Consider the following 24,423-nt stretch of genomic DNA (forward strand, 5'->3'; position numbering starts at 1 on the left):
GATGTAAACCACAGTCAGCCTATCCACCAAAATGATGTTGTGCCAGTGCATGCATGGGATTGACCAGTCCCATCACGTGGGGAACCTCCAAGGAAGGGGGGTGCCTTGAGGAAAATTCCCAGCAGATATTATCCCACCAGGAACTACAGAGCACAAAGGTCTCTCCTGTAAAGAAGGTGGGGAACTGTCCATAATCTCCAGCTTTCCCGAGGTGTTCATGAAAAATCTGACTTGTTTCAGAATGCTGAAGACTGTGTACATTTGGAAACTCTTTGCCTGCAAGGACACTGTGGAGACCTTAGGGCAGAGGAATGCAAAACATTCCATTAGTAAAACTAAAGAACCAACACCTCCTAAAGGGCATAAGGAAAAGTTTCATCAAGTGGAAGTCTCATTCTGAATATAATTTATGGTCTCCCAAGCTTGGCTGCCCTTGTCTTGGCAGTGAGGCACAGATCTGTTGGTCTCTGAGTCACTCAGAATGCAGAGCTCACTTGTAAGAACTTTTAAGCTTCACTTTGAATTAATTTTTAATTAGCTACTTTTAAAATTTTACTGAGAAACTGTAACATTATTTTTGGAAGTTCAGTTTGGCAGAATGGAAAATGGCTAGCATTGCAGAAGGGTAGGCACTCAGCAAATAAAGACCTTTCAGAGTGCACCTGAAAACCACTTATACTTTGGCAAAACCACTTACAGTTGTACCAATTTGCCCGGTATCCATCTGGAGAAAATGTTGCTCTGCACTGGGGACAAGAGACTCCGTGCTGGGGTGCTTGTCTTGCCTCACCCCACCTACCAAAGACTGAGCATCCAACACTAAAACAGCTGCATTTGCTGTCTGTATTCCTGTGCTCATATACACACACTTTCCTACCAAACCAACCTCTTTATCTGTTTCTGATAAGGAAACTCACACAGTTGCTAAGTAGGCTGGGTTGCAGGTTTGTCTAACAACCTTGGGTTGTCAATCCAGTCAAGAGTCCACTAGGCCTGCTTTTAAAAAGAGGCTGTGATTAGCTTGAAAGAAATAAAATTTGCCTCTTACGGCAAGCTCTTTAATTGCACTTTTGACAGTCTTCAATGATACAGAAAGGGAAGGAGCTCCTTTTTGCTGTCATATGTGAAAAACACTTGCAAGTTGACCTGGCATCTCATATATTACTTTTGTACAGAGATTTGCAACAGTGTCTGAATTGTCTTCCCCCACCTGCTCTGCCAAATTATTATGGTACAAGCACTTCAGAAAAAAAAGCACAATTGCTTGAAATTACACTAGAGTCAAATGTTGATAAAAAGGTGTCACAGAGGGAATGAAAACTAACTGCTGTGAAATTTAATGAAACCCACTGTGTGCCAAGGGCACAGGCAGCCAAATTGAATTTTAAAAAGTGCCAAGCAGAGAAGCTTGTAATCAGACTAGCCACTATGTTAGATGAGATAAGCAGAATGACTTTTTTCTATCACTAGATCAAAACAGACTGCAATTCTTATGCATGAGATGAAAAGTTACAGTATTTATCTTCCCAGCTTCCTGTGTTCTTAGCACCGGATCTCTGGCTTAGTGGCATGAAATGGAATTTGCCATCTCTAGTGTAAGGCTTGTCCCAGCCCTCACATGGTTCTTTCCTGACAGTTTTTATTGCAAATTGTTGTGGAAAAGAGGAACAAGCTAATCAGAGTTGTTAATGGCTCAGCATAAACTATCTTCAGCCGTGGTGTCCCCTTCCACAGCCTGGGCAATGAATTGAAGTCAATAGAGGAGAACAGGAAATAGAAGATGATGCCAGCACAGGAGAAGGACTCTGTTCAATAGTGCTCACACGGAGAACAGTTGCCAAAGTATCACTCCACTGCATCCTGTTAAGGAATCATTTTACTCCTTAATTACTATAATAGCATTATTTTGAAATTGTGCTAAGAAAAGCCTGATTTCCCAAACAGAACTGCTTGCATTCATTGTAGGAGTAATCCCTTAAACTCTGGTTAAGGACAGGGGACAAAAACTCTGTGCAGCCCATCTTTGCTGCAAACAGCTTCAGTACATTCATTACTTCAGTTGTTCAGGGGGTTATCAGTAGTCTTTGCTCTGGGCCACAGACAGGCTCAGAGTCTGCACCTTTACCTCACTGATGATTTCAACACTACAACCTGCTTGAACTTGTAGCCTGGCCCAAATGGCCGGATTGTCCTTTTAATGGTCTCCTGGTGAAGCTGGAATACTTTCTGGAGAGAAAGTTTCTAGCAAGAGAGGAGATTTTCAGTACTGAACAAGGCTCTCCAAAGCCAGCCGTTTTGTTTCTTATGAAAGAATTTCTCATAAAAATGCTCTGACTTTTATCAAAACCTCTTGATTTTGCAGAATGTGCCTGTAAAGGTTTTGGGGCTTGTCTTGGCCATAAAGAGTTTTATGCCAGTATTTAGTGCTATTCGTCATGTTTTCACTGCTGTGCCAGAAAAAGAACTTGAAAGCTAACAGAATTCCTTGAAATCTAAAACACACTATAGCACAGAAGCCTTAAATTTCCTTTTTTCTTGTGCATAAACCGTGCCACATCTGAAATACCCTCTGCAAGTCGGCAGTACCAAAGAATCCATCTGTCAGCAGGTATGGCAAATGGAACTTTCTAAGGAGGTGAAGCTCTTCTCCTCTAACAGCTCTCTCCATTCCCCCTTCCCCTGCTTTCCTACCCACACATCTCCCTGCCTCTGATTGCTCCTTCTTCTCACACCTTTCTGAGGATGGAGTTGAAGTAAAAGAGCTTTTAGGGGAATAAAGGCCATCTGAACTTCACCCCTGAAAGTAACACATTTGTCATTTGTTACTGAGCCAACACATATAGAGATCTCCCTTTACTTACTCCTCTACAAAGCACTCAAGTAATGAGTTAGCATCAGTTCTTATCATATTAAAAATGAAATTAACACAAATCTCTCTCAATTTCCCCATTTGACTTTGTTTCAGATAGGACTTCTTTGGAGCAGCAACTGCCTCTGCCTTTTCCCTATGATAATGGATTTCAAGAGTTTCCTACATTATAACAACAACCATTAACAGAAGAAACATGGTATACTTGGGAATATTTGTATAGATTTGCTACACAGACTGTACTAATCTCCAAATGACATTCAAAGCTTGTAGTCATGTAGCAGCACCTGGGCCAAGTCAGAGCAAATTTTGAAACAAATTTTCTCTCACAGATACACTCATAAAGTCCATTAACATCACTCTCCCCTGGTTTCTATAAATTCCCCAAACAAAACACTTTTTAATACATCCTAGTAACCATTCCCAGTGACTGGCATTCAGCTGTATTGTGCCGGACCTGAATGACTTGCGATGCTCTGAATATCAAGTTCATTCTCAATTTAAAAAAAAATATTAAAAGTATTCATAAATAGGCTTTAATTTGGCTGCAGACTTGGACAAAAACCTGAACTTGTGAAGAAGTCAGGCAGTGCACTCCTCAGAAGCTGTAAGGCCATTTCTTATCACTATCAGGTGGTGTTCATCACTAGCAGGTTTCATATTCTTTCACAGGGTGCTGTATTTAAGAAGCAGCTTCTGTTATTCCAGATTGACCATCATGGCTTTATCTCCATACTTTCTCCAATTCCACATCACTTAGCATTCATTAGAAAAATGTTCTTCTCAAATTAACAATACCAGTTTATATTACAAAGGCATCTTTATTGGGAAACAATGTAAGAAAATTGAACTGTCAGATTGCAAAAGAAAGGGTCAAATCTTTACATTTCTATAGAAACTACATAGTGTTTATCAGGATTCTGTATTATCTGCTTAATTCTCTCTGAAGCTCTTTGGATTCTGCTACAAGATAAAATAACAATGATTTCTAATAAGTAATTGTTAAGGTTTTCTTTCATTATAATTTTTCTTCATATTCCTACAAACTACTGCCAAGCTTACAAAAAAATCTGTTCACCTAGTAAAGAACTATACCTGCAAATCAATTCAAAGTGGTCAGTCCTCATGAAAGATTGGGGCTTATCAGTTTTAAGCAAGAAAATGTAGACTCAGCTCATGGTACAGCAATCCCCTCAAGAAAGAGCTTTGTTCTAAGGTGTTAGTCCTGATGCAATTAATATTCCATACCTGGGGAATTAGGTAGAATCTGGTATCCCAAGAAGGCTTCTGCACTGCCACACAGCAGCAACCTCCTCCAAATCCCTCTAGTCACAGTAAGTAGCAACAGCACTGAGCTCCAGATCCTCTCTTCCCCTGAGTTTTATTGCGGAACACTGCTGTTGATTTCAACAGGTCAGGCTCTAAGAAAAAGCCAGTCTGGAGGGGAAAAACGTCTGCCTCTATTCTCAGATGTACCTGTGACATCAGGGGACTGACGGTGGAACAAACAGTGTAAAGGAGATCTAATCAAGCTTAGTGAATCAGCCTTATCACCAGCATTGTCAGGGTGCAGTGACCATGCCAAATTTTTCATGCCTGAGAAGATATAGGACAGCTTCTAGAAGGGATCTGTCAAGTGCAATATTGCCCCTCTGACCTGTGATGTCTTGTGGTGGCAGAGTCATCCCAAAAACAAGGAGAGGATCCTTTCTTGGTTCTCTGTGACTTAAGGCCCTCTTCATATGATCTGAACGCCACTTAGGACCTCGCATTTGTGCAGCATAAAAAGCTTAACATTATTGAAGTCAACAGAGGTGTGCCATTCCACAGAGTCAAAGAAGTCCTTGAGCAGAAAGCCAGTCAACATGATGGTACCACAAGCTAAGCAGCTGTGGTTGGAGTTTTGGTTGTACAAATACATCCTGTTTTTATTAATTACACCACATTCCTTCCTAACTGTTCACTGCATGGAATCAATACATCGGCTGCTCTTGAGTTCTATGCCTCACTTCCCTGAAATGATGGAGTTTGAAAACTGCCTCATTTTACTTTGTGAAGCCAAAGTTAAAGTCCTTAGAAGGTAAAAATCTGTATTGGCTAAGTAAAAGGATGTGAGCAAGGAAAGGAAAATACAGGTTGAATACCGTGAAAAAAAAACTTCCACGTGGAATGCATAGTAAGCTGAATTTCCTAAGAGAAATGAGAAAAAAACACAAATTACATAGATATTTAACACCAGACTGGATAAAATCCTGGAAAATACACCATTGGGAACAATTCTGTCCTGTCTGTAGGGCATATGACTTCACTCGCACTGGAAAATATTGAAACATTTTGATGCCTAAATGCAGTTCCCAGCAATATTCAAATATCCATTGAAATATCTCAGGAAGCAAAACATGCCAGATCTTTCAATGCAGAAACAAAATTGCTAACTCCAACCCAGATTCTTCTCTAATCAACACAAATGTAAAGGATCTGAAATGAAGTACCTCTGAATTTACTCTGACTCCACACCAGCAAAATAAATAATTTGGTCCCCTGCCTCAGGTTTTCTAAAGTTTCATTAGGTTATGCAAGCAAAACCTTTTGAAATGAAAAGTGTCACAGAAGTGCTGAGCACCATTGTTTCCTTCTTAATAAAAGAAGGGATAAAAAGCAGGAAAACTGAACTTCATTCTACAGATAAATAAAACAGCACTCCGGGACTTCTTCTTTAGATCAAAAATTCTGTTCTTAATGCAGAACTCTGCTTTAACGCAGCACAGCTGCAGCAATATTCAAATCACTTTTATATTCAACATTAATAGGACAACAAGAGAAGTATAGAGATTCTTCCCAATATTTTAGCAACATCTTTTTTTTTTTTTTTAATACATCAGCATTTCCATTTTAAATATGCTTCCAAAGCACCTAAAATCTTACTTGCAGAATTTCCTTGAGGCTTAAACTCTGCATGGGGCTTTTTATTCCTCTGTACTTAGTAAAAATTTATATTAGGATTAAATATAAATTTAAAAAAAACCAAGATGAATATGTATTCAAAACAATTCAGTATAAACAAGGCAATTCACTGGGGTAGCTCTTCAAGAAGAAAGTCATCATGAGAACCACACCCATTTTAGACTACTGTCAAATCCAATAATCCTAGAATAGAAATAGTGATGTAATTTGTACTAAGTGTCACTGACTTCAAAGGACATACAGACATTTGCAGCCTGTAAGGGGCCTGATGCTTTTCTTAGGAAGATTTTGAAACATTTTGAAAGATTTTGAAAGATTTTTGAAGAGTCATCTGAAGTGGTTGAGAACAGAATTTAAAAACTAAGACAGCTAAGTATGAAGGCTACTCTCCACAGCATTTGTCTTCTTCAAGTTACATCTCCTCTGTTTCAGCAGCATTACAACCCCTTGCCTGCTCTGCACTGCTTGTGACCTTGCTGGCAGGGATGGCCTGCTCAGAGCTACTGATCCTGCACCTTAGGATCAGTAATGTCTACTGCTGATCCTTCCTTGCTGACCTGTTTTTTTTAAATGGTTGGTGCTAGCTTAAATAACAAACTTTGCTAACCAGATTTCCTTCAATGGGACTCTAAGGAAAATCTCACAAAAACCTGTGCTATTACATCAGTCGGGGCAGCAGCTTTTAGCAAGGCTGCAGAGGGAACTTCTGTGACCAAGGTGAAGGCAACCATGGAAAACAGTATCAGCTCTTGAAAATACACAGGATGTAAATCTGCACCTTTCTTTACCTCTTTCAGGTAAGCACCTGCGAGCTTGGATTCCCTGTCAGTCAGACCTGATGGCCCATGCATTCAGGAAAGATTCAAGTAATACAATGTCTATCTAATTAAGAGAGTAGGAGTCCAAGTAATGTCCTTTTTAAACTGACAGAAAACATATATTGCATTGGTTCACACATTACATTCAGGCTTCAATCCTGAATTTGTCTTATATTTTTAACTCCTATTTGAATACAGCAGAGAGAAAGCTGGCTTATCTTCAATAAAACATATGCTACAGAATCTTTAAGATAATTTCACTGTCTAAATTCCCTTGTCCTGACCATCTTCCCAAACAGTTATACTTCCCTGCCTTACTTATTCTGGACTCCAAATCTAAATCTAAGAATTTCACTCTATGCTGTACCACAGTATGTAGTGCTGGGAGGCAAAGATTGAGCATAGGCACAAGCAGTCAGAGGATCCCGTTTAGCAAGTCAAAGTCTAGCTGGAAAGGGATGAAGCTGCAAAACGGTACACTGCATTTAATCCTTTGGTGGATGGCTAGAGAAAACTGGAGAAAGAACTAGTGTGAAACACACCACCTACAAAGCAGCTTCTATACAGGTTGTTCTGGTAAAGAAACCACAACAAAGCACAAGTTAAATGGATTAAAAGCAACCTAAGTGTTGGATCTTAAAAGAAAAAAAAAGACAAAATATTCCTTGAGAAAGCATAATCTCCCAATGATATATTCTTGGTGCTACATTTTTAACATTTGCATTAATGATCTGGAAGAAAAGCAGTCAGAGTAATTCACCACGGGAACAACTTATGGAGATCAGTCTTTTCTCAAACTTAATTAAATTCAGACTAGAAGTTTTTTTCTCAGAGATGCACTCTAATTCAAACTGAAATTATATGAAGGCTGTACTATGACCCACGCCACTGCAGACCTCAGACTAAGCAGCCACAGTGTTCTCCATTGACTTTACTATTGTTGAATCAATGAGCCCACGACATGACACACAATCACTCACCAGCAACTTGTAACAGTGTCACTTTCATTGTTTTCTCTTCTTCGGTTGCCTTGGTGAGGCTTTGGTCCTCTCATTTGCCTCTCCTGCAATGTCTGTATGTGCACACATATGCCGGATTGGTACCCAGACTGCAGCTTGTCTTTGTCTGGGATGAGGATTGCCCTGTCGTGTGTTTACAGAAGCACAGCAAAATCACTGAAGTTTTGTGAGGAGAGGCAGGTGTGACAAAACAGCCCTGAACAGCTAACTTGCAGGTGAAAAAGAGGCCTTGGCGCTTGACAGAAGCAGTGACCCTGCCTTATCTCTCCCCAAAAGTTAGCCCTCAAAAAATATTTTTAGGCTGAAGAGAATGAAAGAACAAAAAGGCCATTTTTGCATTTTTTTTTAATGTCTGTTTTTTTTCAGGTACAAATTGCAGGAAGAGACTGTAAGAGTACGTACATATGGGGGGAAGGATGAAATTGCTTGGGAGAGCCACAAAAGAGTTCGGGGTCACTGTTTTCTTGACAGAAGTCTCTTGACTATCTCAGATCTTCCCTGTTCTCGCACGGCTTTTCTCAGTTACATTTTCTCCCTATAGGCACAAAATTAGGCTGATCTTAGTCTTCCAGGCAGAAAGCAGAAAGCCTCACTTGAGCTGTCAGACAAAATAATGGTTACTGTTCAGTGCCTTTTCCTCCAGCTGCACAAAAACCTTTCCCAGAAGTTTCTAGTTCCTATAGTCAATTGGAACTACTCTCCCCAAAGTCCCTTTCTTAGCCAGCCTCAGAAACAAGACTGTTTTGTTCCACTTGAAACCTGGAACTGTCTTTAACTGCCAGCCACACTTCTTGAAATACAACTTTGTTTCAGTGACTCCATTTCTCCCAAGAGCCTCTTCTTACCTTCTTTAACTGTTTCCCCAAGCAAACCCTTTGAGGGAGAGCTTCTCTATATGATGCCACAAAGGCATGACATAGTGTTCTTTCCTCTTCTGTCCGCTACATTTCAGTTATCATCTCACCCACAAAGTCAGATTCAGCCATTAATATGCCATTAACTTGCAGATTTTGTTTGGACCTGTCTCCTTAAAATATTTAGCTCAAAATCACAAAGGCTTTCTCTGAGATTTCATCACAGATAGCACAGAACCAAAAACATCACCCCAGACTCAACATTCTCCTCATCCTGAGGGATCAGTCCATATTTTTCTACCCTCTGCATTCAGCAAACACCTGCCCTGAGCCTATGATGGCCTCTATTGGCACACAAAACTTGGAGAAGGATTCTCCAGCAATTTCATGTAGTCCTGAGAGGATTTTTCATAAGGCCACATTTTATTTTCTGAGTCAAAATCCAAAGTTGTTAGGAACTGTGTCCCCCTTTTCTCAAATAATCGAATGCTCTTTTCACCATCCCCTGTTCCAAGAGCTCTCCAGATCTTCTAACCAACAATTTCAAGGACCATAGTTTTGGGAGTTTCAGCACTTCCATGAAACATAAGGGAAACAAGACAGAGAAATAAGGAGAGGAAGAGTAGATGCTGCTGAAAACTTTGCTCATTTAATGAAGGGAATAGCAAAACTTGTGTTTGGTTAGAGTGCAATCATCAAATACTAAAGATGGCATGGCAGCCATATGGCTAGCCCATAATCATGGGAAGGGTTCACTTTTTCACATGGCACTTAGAATCAGGGCCATAGCGCCAGGTTCAGAGAGGCGTCTCAGCCAGCAGATTGTTCCATGTTCTGTCTCAGAGTATCTGTACTCTGAGCTTGGTTTAGCTGTTCTACAGAGCAAAATGGAGTTCTGAGCTAGTGAAGATTTCATTCCCATGTGCTGACCACTTTAATGAAAAGCTTCACCTTGCCAGCGTAATGCTCTTTAAATTGACCATCCTTGCAATACTTGTGCCTTTTGATCCACTGCCTCTCATAAAACTGGCTAACCTTTAAGTTCATTATGTTCTTAAAAATATCACTATGTTCTTAAAATCATTGCTCTGCATTTAAAGAGTGAAACTGTTCTCCAAATTAGTATGTCATATCTGAGCTACCTACCTTCAAATTTCTAGTTTCTCTCTTTAAGTGGAATTGACTTGCCACAGCACAATGAAAAGAAGATCAATAATTACAGACTCCAATTTGCCATAGATTTGTTAAACTTCACTCCCTGCTGTCATATCCTCAATAGTTATGGTCAAAGCTACATCCTCGCAATCTGTTCCAGCAACGTTATATATGCCTCAGTCTTCCAAACACACAAAGGAAACCAGCTGGAAACACTGCACTTAATGTTATCAGTGAAGACTGTATCCATCTACATGACTGTGCCCTCAAGAGGTTACAGACAGCATAACTTTCATCTCAGTTGTCATTTCTTTGAAGCAGTCCAAGAGAGATGTCGGGGAAGCATGGTCTGAGAGACCACAGCAGCAGTTTGCCAGCTGTGGACTGCAGACCACTGACGTCCACTGCAGAAAAGGCTGGCCTTGGGGACTTAGACACTTCTTGTTACCTATCACCAAATTGCCTCAGAAGAAGCTAAAAGCATTGTTTTTCATGCAAGCAATTGCTGTAATGGCTACAGAGCTGCCACATGATCATGTATGGGAAAGGAAGCAGCTCCCACAGTTGCAAATGGAAGGAAAAGTCAGTGATGCAATCTTTCTAGTAGGAACAGAAACTCGACATGTTTCATCCACAGTCACCTTAAAATACATGTATACTCTGCAGCCAGGATCATCTGAAATGCCACATACAGACTAAGTACATAGGATCAAGCAATATCCAAAGAGCCTTTCTGATTCTGCCTAGATCTGCAATTTCTTGCAGGTTCTGCCATTCAATTTTTATCAGAAGAGCAGATTTATGGTTAAAGCACTCTTGAATAATTCACTCCCTTGAGCTGCCACATGCAACTTGGGGAAATCCCAGCTATAAAACCTTGGCACCATTTAGCTAGCACAAGCTGCAATACTTTTTTACAGGTGTTATCCCACTGACCTACTTGGAGTTATTCCTCCTTCACAGTGCTAGAAGAAAAGGATCAGGCTGTTTGCCTACCACCTCTGGTAAGCAAACCTCTCTGCCACATCTTCATAGCAGTAAAAATGCTTCTAGTGTTGAACTAAGTTTTAGCTTTGGCTCACCACAACTTCAGTGGCTTGTATATCTCTCCTGCTTTTGGGCCTCCCTTAATAATCCATTATCCTTTGGCTTACTTCCTCCTCAAGTCTGCGTTTTTAAATCATGTTGAGAAACTTACTTGGATCCTAAACAAAAGGAACACAAATAAAGCCATAAACTAGCTACACTGAAACTGTCTTTATGCTAACTGTCTTTATGTTTCTTACTTCAAGAGAAATATGGTTTATTCCAACACTCAGCCTCTGCCACTGGAGCAGAAGCCCAAGCAGGGTATGAATGCAGATGCCTCAGACAAAAAAAAAAATGAAACCATTTAACCATCTCCCTGTCCTAACGCAGAGGATGAATAGCATCACTCAGTGGCTGCTTATATTCCTAGGCTTTTCTTTATATAAAGCTAAGTGGGAGTTCTTCTTCACAATTAAAAAAAATTGTAAGTCTTTACTTTGATTAAATCTCTAAGTGGAGACTAACTAAAATGACTAACTACACTTGCCACCAAGCCACATTCAAAGCCCACATCATGGTATGCAGCTACACCTACAACTGCATTACAGGGAACAAAGAGCTGGCATTCCCTGTTTGTAAATAAGGTGAACAGCTCACGGCTATCTTGACATAAAACAAGATAATAACTATAGTGCCTAAGTTAGACATCTGAGTAAATGTAGTCATGTCATTTAAACAATTAACCTACACTGATTTATAGCAGCTAAAGATCTCAGGAAGGATGTAAGAAACTCCTCTTTTCCCTAATATGGCCCTTCAGTTTATCCAAATTGCTGGGTCTCACCACTTGCCCTCTCCCTTGTACCCCCACAGTTAGGTTTCAAGCAGGTTAAGAATGACGGTCCTCACTTTGGTCTTTTCTTGCACACTTCCAGCAGCACTGAATGGAATGCAATACAACCATAAAAGCCAGTAGAGGGGAAAATTAGACATGCTGTGTAACTAATTTCTGAACTGTAAGCAAAGTTGTTGGCAATTTTCATTTTATATCACAGGTTCATATTTCTTTGAATTGCCACATACTGAGAACAAGCACTACCTGCTCTTGCCTTACCATGCAGGATGGGATGCCACCTGGTCAGCCTGGACCAGCTTCAGGGATTGCCATGGTATGCTCTGAAGGAACCTCTCACCTCCTTGTCCAGGAGCCACCATCCTGCCTCAGAGAAGGGTGCACACCTTCAGCTCACACCAGTGTCATGGGGGGCAGGGTTCCTCCTGCATCCCTCGGCCATGTGCCCACTGCTGGAGCTGCTGTGTTTGCTGGGGGGGCTGTAAGCAAACAGCTGTGAGCTCCCCTGCCAGCCCTGCTCTGCAGGCACACAGGGGACCATGGTCACGAGAAAGACGCCAAATGCAAATTAAAACCAGATGAGCCGAGACAGCAGTTAGACAGAGGAGGTGGTCAAAGCCTCTGACAGCTCTAAGCGAAAATAGTCAAGACAAAGCGGGCTTGCACATTGTCACTGAACTGAGAATCTCCTCCACCCCCAACTGCCTGGCTGGAACTGTATAATGGAGCAGGTTTCAAGAAACCGCAGCTCCCAGCAGATTTAACTCTCCAGCAGCTGCTGCACTTTCAAATTGCCAGACAGATTAAACACAGGAATGCCTGTGGGTCGCAAAGCTGAGCGAAGGGTGAAGTGATGGGGTCAGCTTGCTCTAAAGTGCAGAAACTACTCAAAAAATTTGAGGCAGGACTCCCAGTGGCCAGGAGGGAGTTACACTGTGTCTGGCTGAAGGCTTGGCACAGGGCCCTTTCCTAGCCTCAGCTGTCCTTACCAAGCTGGACAGTCAGTGGAGTTTTTGTCTTGTGCTTCCTTAGAAACTGCAGTCGCGGCATGTAACCAGACTGCCCTTGCAGGGCAAGCGCCTGTTTGGAGGGGAAAGAAACAAGGCTTCCACTACAGTCCACTCCCTTGGGGCATGAGCCAAGATGCCTGGCTGGGACCAGATGCTGCAGGGCACCCTAAAAGCTGGCACCTGCACTGCCTCAGCACCCAAAGCTCAGAGAGACACGTTGCCCTATGGGGGCAAGTGCGTGTGTGTGGTGGAGCGTTTGCATCAGGCAAAAGTGAGTGCTGCTGATCCGCATGTCACCAATGACAAGAGGGTGATGATTTACTGGGAAAACTGCCCTGTAAAAAGCATGCTTGTGGATCCTTTTTATTGTCTCATACCCTTCAAATATTCTTACAAAGACACCACAAAGTTAGAAAAAGGAGTGAAAGTAATTCTCCCACACACCGTCTAGCCCATGGAGCCAACAAACCTGTGGCACCATCAGCAGGCAACAAGGGTCAGCCAGCCCAGCACGGCTCCTCCCAGGAGATGGTGGGCCACCTCCACCAGGGATAAACAATCCCACTTCAAACCTGGGCCAAAAGCTTGTTGCCAGATCCATGCAGCTGCAGAGAGCAGAGTTGAAAGGAGCTCTGCCAGTAATAGGGGTAAGAAGGAGAAAGAGAGGTTGTTCCCACACAACACAGCCTCTCCCCAGCCAAACCACAATGCTTCATGCGGATCTGTAGCCCACATGCTTCTCCAGGTACCTCCAACTCAGCTATGCTGTGCTGGAAACTACAACCCAAAAAACTGCTGTGAAGATGCTGGCCCACAGAAGTCGACTTGCCACGCAGCTCTCAAAGGTCACCTAATGACCAGACAGGGACTTGAGCACATGAGAGCACATGCCACTGTGTCTTTGGGCCACATTCAGGCAGCCACACAAGCAGCTCAGTCGTTGAGGGAGCCAAGTTGTCTCCCTTGCTAGGAGAGAGTCTGAATCACTCCCTCTTCTTCCCAAAGACCAGGACAAGAGAGTCTCCACACACGCAAACAGACAGCCTGGACATCCCCATTCCCTGACCACAAGAGCACTTACCCCCCAGGAACTGGATGCCTCCTGCCACCCTGCCCACAGTCCTGGAGATGAGCTCGGACACACAGCAGCCCATGAGCGCTGTCAGGGCCACCAAGAGGAGCAGCCCGCAGCCCAGGCCCGTCACCACCGTGCAGATCCTCCACTCGGCGCTCGGGATGGCCTGGAAGGAGGCATAGCGGCCACACTGCTCCACCATCACGGTCATCTGGCGGCTCTCATCCCGCACAGGGTAGGAACACCTCCGGAAAGTGCCGAAGGAAACAGACTTCTCCAGCTGAGACCCCAAGAGCCAGTAGGGCATGAAGAAGCCAACACAGGAGGCAGCAGCACAGAGGAAGGAGAGGAAGGCCCAGATGACACCGGCACAGGTGAGGCTAGAGGCCATCTTTGTATCTGCTCCAAGACCGCTCACGATGGGAAGACACAAAAGTAACTCTGTATTTTAGAGGAGCTTTTTGGATAATCCGGAATCTCTCAGCCTTGACAAATCCTCACACTGGGAGAAGCTCGGTTTGTAATAGCCGGGGGGATATTTCCTCCCATCATGAAGTCAAAGGTCCCTAATTAAATAACAAAACACAAAAAAAGGAGAAAAATACAAGTTCAGTAATGCTGACACTAGAAAAAAAATACTTGTCTGCTAGAGTGGTTTTCCTTCCTAGAGACTTCTGAATAAGACAGGTCACTTTTCTGTCCCACCCTTGCAAGCAGACTCTACAATCACTCTCAGTGACACCAGCTTCTATGGTCAGTGTGATGGTGGTGGCCGGCAGCCCAGCTGGCACAGGCTGCTGTGCACATCCAGGAATGCTCTGCAGCCACCTTCAGGGCCTCCCTGTGTACTTGCCTCACTTTTCTCCACTGTAAGTCCTGGTCTTTCTAGTACCAATAGAAAAAACAGATGAGGTCTTGCTTATCCTTCGCTAGACCTTCCTCCTGCAATGCCTGGATAACATACTTCACTTATAGATGGTCCTGCAGCTTCAGTGCAAAAGCAGCCACAGCAGATAAGGCATTGCAAGATCAGACTCTTGTGACACAGGTAAAACTTATTAACACATCCCCAAAGAAAGTGATATGAGTTATTTGGCATCCCTGTGCAAAAGGAGCCTTTTATCACTTGATGTCCCAATGTGCCAGGAACTCGAACTCCAGGTGGTCTTCTGGTAAGTGAAGACATTGCCACATCTTTAGGACTCACCCCTACACAACCTCAAGGAGCACACAATTAAAACACAGATGTCTCTGTTAATATTCCTGCTTGCATTCAGCCCAGGTCTTCTTTGCCTCTTCCCAGTTAAAACCCAGGAACCATAACTCCTTTGTATCCTTCTCAGACAACTCCCAGCCTCTCAGTTCAGTATCAGTGTGCCCAAGTGTATTTGACTGTCACAGAAATCTACATGCTGTTCCCAGAGGCTGGGAGTATATTTCTCGTTAAATTCATGTTGGATCATTATTCTAACAGCATTTGTAAATTTATGATCATTTCTCACAGTTGCTGCCAAATTAATTCTGATAGCTATTTACAGGGGCTTTTTCTTCTAAGCATGATTAGACGCCAATCAGTGAATCCAATTCATGAAAAGGCAATAAAATGAATACTACTTCAGCACAAGGAGGGAATGTAGAGAAAGTTTGTAAGTGAAATTACCCATGTGCACTACACAAGTTTTGTTTACTTTTAAAACACTAAAAAAAGGAGGTCTCTTCTGTAACACTAAAAAGGCCTATACTGCTACTGAAGAAGAGTACACCTATCTACCCATAGACTATCCACAGAAATGTCTTTCAACCTGCAAAACGCCAAACCCCTGGTGATAAAGAGAGGGGCATGGGGGGCAACTATTTCTTCAAAAGCATCATCTAGAGAAGGATCAGTCTATGTCTTGGCGTGGCACCAAAAGTCTAAGCCAAAATGGGTCACAGCACTTAGAGGAAATCATTCCCTGAATCGCAGGAGGAGGTACGGCTAGAAATAGGGGACAACACGGAGGGTCCCAGGGGTAGGACCCTGCAAATCCTGCGGCTCCAGCGGGGCAGCAGCTTTGGCTCTCCCGAGCCTGCCAGCTCACAGCCTGGGCGCTCTCTCGGGAGGCGGACTCGGCCCTCCGGCCCCGAAACCCCGCTCCCCGCCCTCCAGGGATAGGAGGGGGCGGCTGAGAGATAGGGCTTCCCCAGAGGGAAGGCGGCGGCCGGGAACCAAAACTCGCCGGGGTGATGCCAGGGAAAAACTGCGGGCGAGCGGGCGCAGCGCCCGCGGAGCCGGCAGGGTGGGGGGTGCCGGGCGGGGCGGGCTGGGGCGCAGGGGACCTGGGAGGGGCAGGGGATCCGAGAGGGGCACGAGACGCGGGAGGAGAAGGGGCTGTGGGGACAGGGGGTCCGAGGGGAGCAGAATGGGAGGGAACGGAGAATGCGGGCGGGGATGGGATGGAAAGGCAGAGGTGCCGAGAGTGCGGGAATCCGAGTGGCCAAGAGGACGGAGAGCCGGGAAACTGCGGGGCCGGGAAGGGAGAGCGGTCCGGGGTGGCAGGGACATACGGGAAGGACGGGGGCCCGGGAGAGGAAGGATTCGGGAAGATAAGAGGGTGAGAGGGCTGGGAATCCGAGCGGGGAAGGGAGTCTAGAGGGTCCGGTGCAACGGGAAAGGGATGCGGCCAGGCTGAGTGTCAGAGTGGGGAAAAGGAACGCAGGAGGGAAAGAGGGTCCGGGGATGCAGGGGATGTGGCTGTGTAGGGTGGGGAGGAGTCGGGGAGGGAAAGGACGTTCTGAAGGCTCGGGGATCCGGAGTCATGCAGGGGATGCAACGTACCGGCAGCAAGGGAGGGCAAGTGTTCGAGAGAGGAAGGGGGTGCAGGGGGACGTGATGGGCAGGGGATTCAGCCGCGCAGGGAGTGCGGGAGCGCCGGTGTCTGGGAGGAGCAGGATCGGCGAGGGGTCTAGGAGTGCCAGGATGGGGGCAGGAGCGGTGCCGGAGAGCGAAGGGCTACTTACGGACACGCCGGGCGTGGAGGCTGCCCGCCGCGGCTGCCGGGAGCACATGGGCGCAGGACCGGCGAGCGGCGGCCGCCCCAAGCCACTCTACGCGCGGTCCCGGCGCGGAGGCGACGCGGGTGCTCGGAGGCGGGCGGGACCGGGACCGGGACCCTCCCCAACCCGGCCCGTCCTTTCCTCCGCACGTTCCTCTCCCCCCGTTTGATTCCGCGGGAGGCAGCGCACTCCGCCGCCTCTCCTCCCCCTTCCCCGCCACCGCCTCCCCGGGCGGGACCCGCCGCGCTCGGCGCAGTTGCGGGGCCGCAGACGGGGCCGGGGGCGAGGGGCCGGGCGGCGGCGGCGGAGCGGCGAACGGGAGAACGGGGGCGCGTCCCCGAGCCCTTACGGGGCGGGGCGGGGCGGTGGTCCTGGCTCCGCGGGGTCGCTGCGGGGGTGGGTCTCGGCTTCCCGAGCCCGCCCTGGACTGCGCAGGGGGGGTCTCGGGTCCCGGGGCCGGAGCGGTGCGGGGGTGGCGGGGAGCGGGCTCGGCGGCTCAGTGCGGAGTGCAAGGGGCGGTGAAGCCGGGGACGGAGAGGAGGAAAGGGCAGGAGAGGATAGAGGGGGAAAGACAGCGAAGAAGTATTTGAAGGAAAGGGGAAAGGCTGCAGTCCTTACATGGGAAAATATAGGCTAATCTCCTGATGGTGTGCGTGTGATAAAGAACTGTGTCTGTCTCTGCATGCGAGCTGCTGATGCAGCATTTTGATCGCAACAGTTCCCAAGTTGGTCTACAGCGAGAGTAAATGTGATCACAGTACCAAGTAGTTCTTCCCGAATGGGTTAGGTCAAGCGGAGAGACAGGAGCTTCAGCCCTTTCCCAGAGTGTCTTAAGTGGGAAAGTTTTGAGGAGGACTTGCCTTCTGCACAGAGAGCCTCTGGGAGAAAAAGACACTTCCCATTCTGGTTTTTCCTCTACACCCAGAAACATGAATATATTTCTCAGATATAAGACAATTTCATGACAGGTTTAAATTATGTCAGCACCAGACATGCAAAATCTCTTTGGTAATGTTTCTTTTACAGTCCTGGCATATAATTCAAACACCATTCATTAATATTATTAATGCTAAATGGAAGTGAGGTTTATTGCACTCAGTCTGCATTTACACCATTTAATAATAACAGCAGCTATTTTCAGAATTAAATTACAAAGCTGCTTTATTGTATTTTTAAAATTAGACTTCCATTTTCCCCCCCATAATGCAGTCTTAAAATCAGAACATTACTGAAAATGCATATTTTCTCAAGGGATAAGAAATGGATTGGAAAGTATCTAGCATGATCAAGTTATCAAGTTAGTTCAACCCTAACATTTCAAGTGTATTTTAGGAAACGTGCTTCAAAAAATCAAAGAAGTGGGTTAAATATAGCTGAATGCTAGAATATATGCAATAAAAGAAAGGCAATGAAGGCATAACCCCAAAGCAGCCATACTCACAGCTGACTACCCCTAGGCTACATCCACCTAGTATACATCTATATTAACAAGTAACATGGATCAATCTGGTGTTGGATCTCATGGTGTTGAGGGCCTAAATGATGTTGACACTTTTCAATAGTTTTTTCTTCAGTTTCACTCCAGGCTGGATCTGTGAACTGAGCCCCATGAGAACTTAGAGCACATCTGATGGACTCCTGGCACCTGTCTTCTATCTGGCACCTTCTTGCTATCTGAACCCACTCTGTGTACTCACCTCTGCTGGGTTAAACAAAACGTGGTAAGTGAGGATGATCTGGAGACTCACTTCAAAAGCACACCCTTGATCCACACCAGAACATGAAAGTGAATGTGCCCACGGGGTGTCTGACAGAAAGGGAGCTGGTATGACTTTCCCAAAGCTGAGAGCTTAAGCCTGCTCCACAGCATACCATTCCAGCATCCTCCCCTCAAATCACCTTTCCGCCTGGTGCTGTGCCTCCACCCCCAAGCACGCATGAGCTCTCAGATCTCCACTTCTGCAAGGAGCTATGCACTTTTTGGAGTGTGCAGACACTCCTTGTTTACCGCTCGCATTCCTTCACTTGGCTCAGTGTGGTGTTTTACCCCCTGCTATTCATTTTACCAAGGCCTGAAATGACAGGGACAATAAGCTAATATTGTGTCATTGGAACTCTGCTCTCGGTGTAAAGAAAGAGAATAATTGAGTACTGTTATTAAATAGTTGTTTAATTCTTTGAAGACTGAGGTCTGTCATTCTTTTCTTAGCCAAAGGCCTGGGTTATAATGAAACTGTGATAAATATATCTAAATTAGGCATGTGTTGGGATCAGACACGGGTAGAAATTGCCTGGCATTAAAATGACTGTGGAAAAACTTCTGTTTCACACATGGAAACTGTTTCTCAGTTAAAATTGGCATTGGAAGCTTAGGGAGAAGCAAACGAGCCTGTATTTATTCATGCAATTTATCTCTTCCATGGTATATGCCAAGGTCCCCAAGTCAGTGTTTGCTTTGCTAATGGCATCTCTACAGCAGTTCATTTATTTGCCTTATATGGCCTGTACATTCACTCCCTGAGCTGCTGCCATTCTGCTTTCCCTCATGGAAACTGTGCATTGAATTCTGCATCTCTCCTGAAGCATCTCATTTTGCCAACTGTCTCTGAATGCCCCCACAAGCTGGCTGCATGACTTAATCACTTGCAGGGAAATAAGCTTTATTTCACAATCCATCATCTGTCCAAGGAGTTTTGTTTTGATTAGGAACAAATTAAACACATTGTGTATATAACATAACATCCAAATTCTCATTCCATCTTTTCCTAATGTTTAAAACTCATCATGCTTCAACCGTATCAACATTTGATTCGCTTTTCAGGATCATTGTGCTTGGAAGTATTTTACTTGAAAGTTCGCTGAAATATTTCTATCCCAGTCTAACCTATTTGAAAGAAAAGGGTAGTTATTACATTGTGCTTTAGGATTCGCAATCTTTCTTGCAACCACAAAAGCAGACACCTCCTTAGAATATAGCAATAGCAAAACACATGGTCCCCAGGGTCTTGTCTATACTGAAATAGCAGCTGGTTTTAAAATTGGTCCTAGTGTTTTGAATTTTAAAAGAATCCGCTTGTGAAAAATCTTCATCCTTGGTGGAGGGAACCTGAGCCGCAGATTACCCTCTGCTGCAACCACTGAAGTCAGACTGAATCAAACACCCATGAATACATTGTCAGAAAACTACCCTAGCAGGGAGATGGAAAAATATGCTTATAGATTTTACCATTTTGCTTCTCCTCAATCCATTGACTAAGCTGCTGTTACAGCTGGGGCACTTGATGGAGCTAATCAGCACAGCAGAATAAAGACAGAAAATCCTGTCACTCTACCTAAATCAATCCTGGCTAATATACACATCACAGGCTCAACCACAGACTCGTTCATTACAGTTTGACTTGTAAGACAATATAAAATGCCATAGGAGAATATGCATGTTCCTAAACCTCAAGGAAAGTGAAGCAGCTACCCAACCTCTGTCTCATTCTTTGGTCTTTGACCAGAAAAAAAACCAAGAGTGTTTTGTCTTTCAGGTCACCATCTGTTTTCGGTTGTGTGGTCTGCAGGAAAGTGATCACACCAACATGGTTCCGAGCATCTCACAAAACTGGATCTTCAGGTCATGTCTGTACTCGACTTTAAATCAAAAAGGAAGGCATATGTACAACAATAGACTTGAGGCTATGTACTGGAAGCAACAGAAAGTCAACCCAATTATTCAAATACAGTCACTAAAAACCAAACAGACAAGTACTGTTAGAGAAATAACCTGATAATTTGTATATTTGCCTGAAATGATGTCCAATCTTGCAGCAGCTAGGGAAAAAACATCAACTAAACAGACAGAAAAAGAGAACCTCAACTCTAACACCTGAAAATTTCTTAGAGAAAGGTAAGAAAACAAATTCAAGTGACCAGATCCTGTCCATCTGTATGGTGTCCTTCCAAGTCAAACAAATTGCATGTTTTCTGCTGTGGATGGAACTAGACACCTGGGGTTTTGAGCTGTTGCATCCAGACCTGAATCTTGGCCTATAAACTTGGCTCTAACCAAAAGATCCTCTCTCCACTTCTATTCTAATACTATCCTATCATTAATACTTATTTTTCTGGTGGTTCTCATTATGGTAAATTTTGTGAATTCTCTTACTAACAATTTATAACAAAACTTGCCATATTTCTGAAGGACAGTTGTCCCACTGGACACAATGCTGTTGTTGCTAAGATCAGTCTTTTAATCTCTGGGTGCACATAAAAACATGTCAATGTAAAACAAAAGAGGAAAACAATCTTTATTATTTGCCATAAACCATCCATATATTGTTTCATCTTTATGAAGTTATTACTTATCATTTATTATATAAAAGCCACCAGGTGTTCTACGTTTTGCAAGGCTCTAAAATAGTAGCTACAGCTATTGATTTTCTCTTTTGTGTCCTGTTGTTGACAAGCCTGGTGGCTGTGGGAGAGGCCAAGGGGGTTTATTCTGCACCAGCCCCTCAGCTGAAGGGAGGAATGCCTGCTCTGCCCTGGCAAACACTGCTAAAGTGACTGAGCTCTGAGATTACAGTCCCAGACCCGTCCTCTTTTACCAGGGAATTGTCTTAGCCCTACACAAACTCAGAAAAAAACATGGCTGGTTTCAATCCTAAATTTCCATTATTCTTAATTGGACTTTTTAAAATAAGGAACATCTGGATGATGAACAAGTGATTTCCCAGTAAGAAATGCTCATCTACTGGCAGCCTGCTTTCTCTGCAAGTAGACCCAGCACAAATAATTTAATAGTGTCATCTTACTTACGAGTGGGACATCTGTCTATCTTCCCCAGATGCTGTTCAATAAAGATGCAGGGAATGTACAAAGAGCAGGTCTCGCCGCGTTGCTTTCTCGCACTAAGCGGCGGGCGCGTTCGGAGGCACGGGTTTGTTTAACGACACGTGCAGCAGTAAGAAGATTTTTCTTTTCCCTTTAAAGCCTCAGCCTGGGATCAGCTTTGAGCAGGAGGTCACAGTTTCCGCGCAGGGCCCGGAGTGATGTGGTGTCCCGGCGATGCGGTGCCCGGGGCGGCGGGCGCTGCGCTGCTCGACAGTGACACTCGGTGGGCGGCGGGGCCGGAGCAGGGCTGGGGGCGGCCGGGACGGGCGAGCCCGGGGCAGGGACAGGGACAGGGACAGGGGGGTCTCGAGCCCGGGGCAGGGACAGGGGGGTCTTGCACCTCCCGGCCCCGCGGGGTTGGCTGGGTCCTGCCCCGGCCCCTCTGGAGCGTTTGATGCGGCTACAGAAGAAGGAAGGGCGTGTGTGTGAAAAGCGGGGGCAGAGAGCAGAGAGTGCTTCTGCTCTCCATAAAACCTCTGGGATTTGTAACCGCTCTGGGCCATTGTCCTGAGGCTTCTAAGGTGCCTTTGCAGAACCCACAGGTGACTTTTAGCGGCACGGTTTGGTTAAACTGGGTGTATCTGAGAAGAGAGCTCTAGGAAGCATCCTGTACCTCCCTCAGTCTTTTTCCACAGAACTGGAGCAGAGCTGCCTCTGCCTGTGAGTTCCAGAAATCATTTGCATCTAGGTCACCCTATTAGATCACATTCCCAAGGATATGGCTAATGATTTCTGGGGTTTTTAGAAAGGAAAGCTGAAAATCCTTTAGTTGGGGACAATGGCCAATTCATTTCCCAAGTGGAAGCTCATTTCCTCCCCTCCCCATAACACCCTAATGGTTGTGCAGAACTCAGGGAGTCCATGAAGCTGGAACTTCTGAAATCTCAAGGATTCATTCACTAAAGAATTGTAATGCCAGCTATTGTCAGCTGAAACCCAAACAGAACCCACTTTCAGGTGTATCAATGTCCAAAACATGTTCTCAGTGGGGGAAGAACCATGCTCCTGTTTTTACAAGTCTCCAAAAGGCCTGTATTCCCCAGATCATCCTTCCAACCCTTCTTGTAGATGAGTGTAACATTTGCTAATTTTCACTCAGCTGGAACTTCTGCAGTTAACCAGGACTGCTGGGTGACTGAGAGTGGTTTGGCAAGTTCTTTTCACGAGTTCCATTACTGCTCTGGGGTGGATCATCAGGGCCCATAGACTTGGGCATGTCTAATTGCTATAGCAGGTCACTAATCTCCTCTTGGTTTGTGGGGGCTTCACTCATCTCCCATACATGCTCTGGGAAGACCTCCTAACCCTCTCTGGGAAAGTTCAGCACTGAGAGTGTTGTCTCTATATTGTAACAAAATAACCAACTCATAGATTGTGCTTTTGCGATATAAGTACATATTTCAATATTCATTTTCCCGATGAAAAAGCTAATTAGCAAGGTCCTTACAGTTACCACTTATAAGGGGGAAGATAGTAATTCCATTAATGTGCTCACAGGAACTTCATTTATATTACCTCTTAACCTTTACAAGGATATTACAATTTCAATAATTAATTGCTTTTTGCCATTTAATTTGCAGTTTACCATTTTCAAGGGAAATTACCCATTAAAACAAGGGCTTTTTTTAAAAGAAAAAAATTTTTACTCTAGTATACACCATAAGCTGGCTTTAGAGAACCTAGATATTTACTAAGCCATTTTCATGTTTAAGTAGAGAGGACTCTGTGCTAGCTCTGCATATTAAAGAACTGCCCATTGCCTGAGTCTTTAGACATTTGGAGAAAAATGAGGCAGTATGGAGCTGAGGCAGGACAAAAAGGGAATTAATTCTTATCCTCTTCCTTCAAATTCTCAAAGGCAATGAATCCTTCCTCTCTTATTGATGCAGTAAAAATTTACCTTCCTCTTTCTTTGCAACCATCCTGTTTCTTCAACTGAAGCTAATTTATGCTGCAATACCCATCCATGAGGGCTTCTGTTAACTTCAGTTACTGAAAAAATAAAGGAACTTTGGCTCAACCTCGTAAAATACAGAAATTCTCTCTGTGAATCACCAAGAACCTAGGTATATCCTCAAGACAGTGCCTGACAGTGCCTGGAGTATAAAGCTCAACATATATATTCCTGCTCACATTCAAGTCTCTTGTAAAACAACTACCCAATGAATCAGACATAAACCAGTATCCTTGTGGTAGATGCTGGCATATCTCCACTACTGATAGTAGAAATTGTGTCCAAATCACATCACATTGAAATAAATTTAGATAAATATTGGTATCTGAGAAAGTGAATAATGCATTCCAAGTGGGCATGTCTGTGACAGAGTGAAACACATACGTCTGAGAGAGGGATTTGCATGGGAAGATGGAGAGAAGGTTACAAAATTAATGTGAAGAGAAGAGGCACAGGAGAAAAGGGAACAGAAGAAGCAGGTATGAACTAGACTGCAGCATTGATTTATGAAGGAAAATGTAAATTTTTTTCTGATTCAGGTGCAAAAATTAAACTAGCCCTTGGGCAGTTCTACCTTTTCAACTGGCAAGTCCAGGATATGTCATCCAAAATGATACACATCTGCATGACAGGTCACATGCCTACAGGCACCAACTTGATCATTTTGCTGTGAAAACAAGACATTTTATTTTTTAATTGTAAAATCAAACCTCCTGGGATTTTTACCCCTTTCCTCCATGACTATAAGGAGAACCTGGGGTCACACCAGGATTCAAACACAGTATTTCATTTCCACAGTACTGAAGCTGAGGCATATTCTTAGAATTATTTGCAAAGAAGCTGAAAGTCACTGTCAGACAAATAGGGATAAAAAAAATTGTCTACTCAACAGTCCAGTGCACAGGTTTT

General features: G+C 44.4%; 1 protein-coding gene and 1 long non-coding RNA gene across 7 annotated transcripts in view; one reads left to right on the forward strand and one right to left on the reverse strand.

Annotated features, from left to right (window-relative positions):
- Positions 1 to 21,720, reverse strand: part of LHFPL6 (LHFPL tetraspan subfamily member 6) — a 142,876-nt gene extending 121,156 nt beyond the window's left edge. The window contains exons 1-2 of one of the 3 annotated variants that reach the window (XM_014868881.2): positions 21,486 to 21,720; positions 13,653 to 14,212 (exon numbers count right to left, since the gene is read on the reverse strand). In XM_014868881.2, coding sequence (XP_014724367.1) covers positions 13,653 to 14,037 — 385 coding nt within the window. In that variant the 5' untranslated portion in view covers positions 14,038 to 14,212; positions 21,486 to 21,720. Of the gene's footprint in view, positions 1 to 13,652; positions 14,213 to 16,464; positions 16,596 to 16,646; positions 16,870 to 21,485 lie in introns of those variants that run through there. The other 2 variants (XM_014868880.2, XM_088159606.1) reach the window with 2 other exon arrangements.
- LOC148224790 (uncharacterized) lies at positions 15,595 to 21,108 on the forward strand. Of its 4 annotated transcripts, none has more exons than XR_015801418.1 (3): positions 15,595 to 15,618; positions 18,257 to 18,403; positions 20,216 to 21,108. It is a non-coding gene; the product is annotated as an uncharacterized LOC148224790 (long non-coding RNA). The 4 variants fall into 4 exon arrangements; XR_015801417.1 differs by lacking the exon at positions 15,595 to 15,618 and adding an exon at positions 16,073 to 16,240; XR_015801419.1 differs by lacking the exon at positions 15,595 to 15,618 and adding an exon at positions 17,058 to 17,078.
- Positions 21,721 to 24,423: the final 2,703 nt, after the last annotated feature.

Source organism: Sturnus vulgaris, chromosome 2 (genome assembly GCF_052056855.1).
Source record: "Sturnus vulgaris isolate bStuVul1 chromosome 2, bStuVul1.hap1, whole genome shotgun sequence".
Taxonomy (NCBI): Eukaryota; Metazoa; Chordata; class Aves; order Passeriformes; family Sturnidae; genus Sturnus; species Sturnus vulgaris.